The sequence below is a fragment of the Daktulosphaira vitifoliae genome, unplaced genomic scaffold (assembly GCF_025091365.1).
Source record: "Daktulosphaira vitifoliae isolate Bord-2020 unplaced genomic scaffold, ASM2509136v1 Scaffold_152, whole genome shotgun sequence".
Taxonomy (NCBI): domain Eukaryota; kingdom Metazoa; phylum Arthropoda; class Insecta; order Hemiptera; family Phylloxeridae; genus Daktulosphaira; species Daktulosphaira vitifoliae.
In genome coordinates, this window is record NW_026099720.1 from 21763 (window position 1) to 28191 (window position 6429).

General features: G+C 24.5%; 1 protein-coding gene across 1 annotated transcript; it reads left to right on the forward strand.

Annotated features, from left to right (window-relative positions):
- The first annotated feature begins 3024 nt into the window (after positions 1–3024).
- On the forward strand, positions 3025–4369 carry LOC126909157 (uncharacterized). Its single transcript, XM_050691580.1, has 2 exons — positions 3025–3176; positions 3333–4369. Exon 2 carries the CDS (start codon positions 3375–3377, stop codon positions 4242–4244), a length of 870 nt encoding a protein of 289 aa, XP_050547537.1. The 5' UTR covers positions 3025–3176; positions 3333–3374; the 3' UTR covers positions 4245–4369.
- The last annotated feature ends 2060 nt before the right edge of the window (positions 4370–6429 follow it).

Sequence of the window (6429 nt, forward strand, 5' to 3'; positions counted from 1 at the left end):
GGGGGTGAGCCCGAAGAATTTCCAAAATTTTCAAAATAAGGGACACCCTAATATACATATATTCTAATTACTATTAAAAATATATATTAACACACTTTATTCTTATTTAAAAATATAGAACTCATTCATTCCGATTACAAAGGATGAATCCAGTATCGTCATTTTTCGTCACTACCACCATTTCCCGGGAGTGGGTAATTTACGCGCCTGCTGCTTTCCTTGGATGTGGTAGCCGTTTCTCAGATTCCCTCCACAGAATCGAACCCTGATTTCCCGTTACCCGTTTCAACCATGATATTGATAGTAACTGCTATTTTGTTTGAATTAAANACAACCATGATATTGGTAGTAACTACTATCATAACATGAAACTAAAAAGTAAATGATTTCCGGTACACTTTCTATAACCGGCCGTGTTATTACTTTCCAAATTATTATGTTATGATTAAGAAAATATATATTTCAATAAATAACCGATTCTTGAAGTTATCTAATGGTAAAAATTGTAAAAACTTTTAATGAAATTAAGTTATAAATAATAATATCAAAGAAAAGAGTTTTTTTGATCACCTAAAAGTTGATATGAGAAGTATTATAAAGGTAGTAAGAAAAGATTATGAGGAATAGTTAAATACTACATTGATATCTGTTGAATCGTGAAAAGAGGACGCAATTATACATTACATTACATACATTTTTCAGTGCTATAAAAATGGACTGTAAAACTATATTTTTTAATTGTGTCCTATTTGACTATACGGAAATAAAATAAAATAGCGAAACGTCACACGTATACATACAAAGGCTATTTACCTAATGACAGTATGCTCAGGCAATGTATATTATTTTTGATTATACCGTTTACAAATAGAAGACAAGTCGTTGGGACAATTTTTTTTAACTAATAGTCTGTAACAAAAGCTTAACTTTAACGGAGTATTTTTGAAACATTTAAAAAAAAAAAAAAATTGTTTTTAAATTATTACTGATTTTAACTTTTAAAATGTTAAAACTTATCAGTGTAAAGTATCATTTTTTTGGTCATCTTTTGGTCAAAGTTTTAGTTACCATCTTAAATTTTTATTTTTAAAAGTTTATAATAAAATAGAGTTGAATTGTTTACCATAACTCTAGATCAACTTGTAAGTTTGAAATTGACATCATTGAATAAAAAATTTTATGAGAATTAAAAAAATGTTATTGTTAAGATTAATATGCAGTCAGGAAATTTTATAATTACTATATACAGTAAATTCATCAGAAAAGCTCAATAATTGTTTGCATTTTTATCTTAACTAGAAAAATTAGTAATCATTGGTGTTTAAAAAGATTCTACAATTGAAATATGCAGAACTGAATTTATTTAATGATTTACTTAAACTAAAAAAGTTCAATGCCGTTTGCGTGAAGCAATCCGAAAAATGCCTGGATTTATGGCAAAATAATTTATGGCTTTTGAATCTGCTCACACTTTATTGCTTGTTCGTGAATTTTTGACCAAAAACAATACTGCAACGATGCCCCAGCCTTCATATTCGCCAGACATGGCTCCTTATGACTTTTTTCTGTTTCCAAAAATAAAGAGAACCTTAAAGGACCGTAGTTTTACAAACTTAGATGACACTAAAAGCGCATCGCTCAATGAGCTGAAGACTATCCCAGTTTGAGTTTGAGAAGTGTTTCGAGGATTGGAAGAAGCGTTGGCACAAATACATTATATCTAATGGGGACTTCTTTGAAGGCGACAACATTCATTTAGACAATTAAATAAATATTCTTTTCAAAAGACGAAAATTCCCGTTATTTTCTGAACACACCTCGTACTTTGTTTATTTTAAAATTAAAGCATGAAAATATTAAAAGAAACAATAATTTAGGACTACCAAATTTAATGAAAAAGCCCTTTAGCGAGAACATTGTACCTGTTGTCCTCGTGATTATTGCAATAGTGTTTAGTTGTCGGAAAATTACGAATAAGCACTTTTCCGAAGTCGAATGTAGTCATTATTCATTAAAGAATATACAATTATTGTATTAGTTTTAACCAATAATTTTATTTTATTTTTATTGTTATTGCTGTTTTTTTTTTATATATATATATATTTTTCCCTTTCTTTGTTTATTTTAACATGTCTTTAATTAATCATTTTTACAAATTTTTATTTTTAATTTGTATTAATCTGATGAGTCAAATATCAATCGTAAAATAATTATTGTTCAAGCTGTATTTACCAAATCTCAACTATTGGAGCCCCGTAGGGTTTAGCTGTCCCAGGTAAAAATTTCACCCTCCCCCTATTGAGTGGCTTCATTAATGAATAAACAATCAAGAGTTCTTTATTCTTTAAAGTTACTTATTAATTTATATTTTTTTGTTGCCATACTCATTGAGGTAATAAAAATTTGTTGGATTATTTTCTACAATAATAATAATGTAAAAATTATAAATGACTTTGACAAAAATTTAATTAATAATTTGATGTTGCATGTTTTGCAAAAATATTACAGTATAACTAAATTTATATACTTCTTTGTTATAAAAATTACAAAATTGAACTTGTATTAATCAGATTAAACAATTTTGTAGTAACAATTCAATAGTGTTCGTTCACTGGTAATATCACTCTATTTAAAATTTAGAACGAATATATTTAATAATAAATTAATTTTAATGATATCTGCATATTCGAAATAATCATAGAATAGGTTCGATAATATCTAAATTATTATACAAATATATGTGATGTAATCACTTATAATCAATGTGATAATAGATGCTTCATAGATAATAAACAATTTTGTTATCAATGACTTTTGTAAAAATGTTTCAAAATATTTTACGGTAAAAAGCTTCTAATGTCTATCGGGATTAAATATTTATTAAATAATTTTTATTTAAGTAAATTTATAGTTTTAGTGTATTTAGTAATGATAGTAACTATAAACTTATGTAATTTTATAGATATTTTGAACATAAAATTGTTTAAAAAAAATATTTTAGTTTTTTTTTTTGTTACAAACTGTATAAAAATTATTTGTAAACATAAATTAAAATAAGAATAAGTTAATGATTAAGTTATGCTGTGAGTATATTAAACGATAAATGTTTGATATCTAATTTATTGTTTTAAAAATAATTTTGAGTGACACATCCTACATCTCAACCTTTAATTTAGGTAATGAAATTTTTATTGTTATTGTCTAATATAAATTTAAAAGCAATATTTATTGAAATGTTTTTTTGATATTTTAAGTAACATATGTATAATTTTTTATGTTAGGATGATATTTCTTAAAAAATAGAAACTATTATTTCTATGTATCTGCTCTAGCTATTGTTTGAACCAAATATTGTGCCAGTATTTAAAGTGACAATGAGTTCGACTAGCTTAAATAAAATGCCAGATGAAGTTTTGCTCATAGTATTCAGATATACTTCAGCTGCTGATTTTGTGACATCATTACCAGTTGTATGTGATCGTTGGGCTGAACTTGTTTTGTCTGATACTCATACTCTAAATCGAATTGGAATACAACAACATCCATATGGTCAGGTATCATTTTTTTATTTACACAATAAGTATGAACATTTGATTGATCACACAGCAAAAGAACATGAGAATTTGTTTCATTTTGCTCATAATTTTCAACTTATTGATTATTCTCATGTGTTTGAATTAAGCATTCAATACTCAAATATTTACCTACATCTTAAAACCTTAGTGATATCTAATAGTCTTCAAGCTTACCGAACTGAAGGTTTCATCTGTTTGAATAATTTGTCTGAAATAACATTTTATAATATACACATTCGTGAAACAGATTGTTACACTTTGACAGAATTATCTAGTGTATTTTCAAATGTGCAAAATGTTTCTTATGTTAATTGTCGATTTTCAGCACAAATTGAACAGGATTATTTACATAATTTTTTTAAAAATATAAAGCGTTTTCGAATGGATCATTATTCAGTTAGTGATAGAATGCTGAAAAAGTTATTGACCTCACATCCTCAATTAATAAAAATAATTTTTGCTATGTGCACTGTAATGAGTGATGGTTGGTTAGAGGAAATTATGGATAATCTTGGTAGGAGAACTGTGGTGTATCTCGAAATTCATAGTTCTTATTTTACTGATAAATGTATTGCCAAATTTCTTCATAGCAAAGTTGTGACTGATCTTTCTAAAATACACATTCACAAGGATAAACATGATATTCCTTTTAAACTAATTATGGCTTAAAATACTTTTAGTAGATTATACTTTATTATATACTATTTATATATATATAAATAACACTAAGACTTTAATTTCCAAATAAACAATGTTTATTTTTCAAAAAAATTTGTTTAAAAAATGAAATGTTAATTATATAAACCATTTATTTTTGAAATATTTACTTGTTTAATTTGTTTTATGTAATACTCTTATTATTACTGAACACTGGGAAAAAAATAAATAGTGAACTACATGCACTCATAAAATTTAATAATTTTGAGTAAATTTAAAGTTCACATTTATCCTTCAATAATAATATTGAGGAAAAAATATATATATAAATAAACACATATAAAATTGAATGGTCCTTAGTCAAATGGAAAGTGTAGTTATTTTATTTTATAGTTTTGCACTTATCTTATTTTTCCAAAATGTGACTCTGGCTCCTTCATTGTTAGGTATCTCATATAATTTCTTATAGCTCAAACAATGAACATCCAATTATCAATTTATTAAGAGTTCTGATCAATTACTAATGAGATTATTAAGTTTATTATGAAACAATAAAAGTAGACCATAGTGCAACAACAAAACATTTTTTAAATTTTTTCAGGAGATAAAAAATTATTATAAATTCTAAAAGAAAATTTTAGACTTGCGAAGAATGTTTTATTTTAAGGTATATTAACACTTTAACTCGAAAATATTAATTAACTAGTAATAAATAAAGGAAATAAAAAATATAATCTTTTCATTTTGAACCATAGTTAAATACTAATCACTTAATAGTATGTATTTCTGGAAAAATAAATATACATTATTTGATACAGAATTTTTTATTAGATTTTATAAGTTATGGAAAAAAAAAAATTGGCACATTTTGTGGTTGCTTAAAAATTATTGATTAATTATATTTTATTTTTAGATTTTATCTAACCTAATAATTTCTACTTTATGAAATCAAAATTATATTATATGAAATATAATATAATGTATTAATATACAGGGTGTTCCTTACTGAACCTATATATATATATTTATATAGAGTTACCTTTAATATGAAATTTATATAAATTCATGATTGAGGAGCCTACACATCTCAAAAAAAAAAAATAATAATAAACTTTACTCAATAATATCAAATAAATCTTCTTCTTCTTCCTCGCCTTAATCCCAACTACTTGAGGTCAGCCACTTAATAATATCAAATAAATATAAATTTCAATAGGTTTAACCTCCTGCACTAACAGGGCTAATAATAAAGAAGCCTAAACTATTTTAGAAATTAAATATATTTTTATCAGATCTAAGTATATCATTTAATTATAATTTAATGGTTATTCTTAATTTAAAAAAATCATTATCACTTAAAAATATAATTTTTATCTCAATTTTAATATTTATAATTTAGGAACTTTATTTAAAGACGTGAAAATTTTTAATTGAGGTTATAAATTATACAAAGATAATAAAGCAAAATCTACAACTCATTCTATTTTATCGTAATTGGCATGTTTTTTTTATTATTTTTTCTACTACACACTTGTGTATACATTTATATTAAAATAATATTAAAATCTACAAAAAAAAAAAAATAATAATATTAATCGGTAAACAAACATGAAACACTATATATATGTAACTTACTATTGAAAAATATTTTTGATGTGTTAATGAAATACATTATACATATGGTAAATAGTCAAAAAATATTATTATTATTAATATATTAAATAACAAATATAATATTTCAACAGCTCTTCATTTGACAATATCACACGGTCATTTGAAAAATCACGTAACGCTTTTTTTTTTTTTTTTTAGAAGTATGAAATCTAATGTTTAATTATAAAATTCAGACTAGCTCTTCATAAAAAATAAAAATTAGCAATAAATAAAAAAGGTAATGAGTTTTTTTTTTAATAATACTTAAAAATAAACATTATTTTGTCTCTAAAGCGCTGTCGTATAATACTACATAGGTAAATAATACTTGTACAAATAATAAGTAAACCAGATCATCCAGTAATTTTAAGTCATCAGTTGTACCAGAGTAACAAAAACATCCGGGTTTAAATTAATGTTTGCTCACATTACAAGTGCAGATTCTGGCTCCATTATTGAGTTTAAAGCTTTTGGACTTTCTGCATTGTTATCGTATAACTCTTTGGTTTTCATTGACCTTTCTAATCCTTTAAAATATATCGAC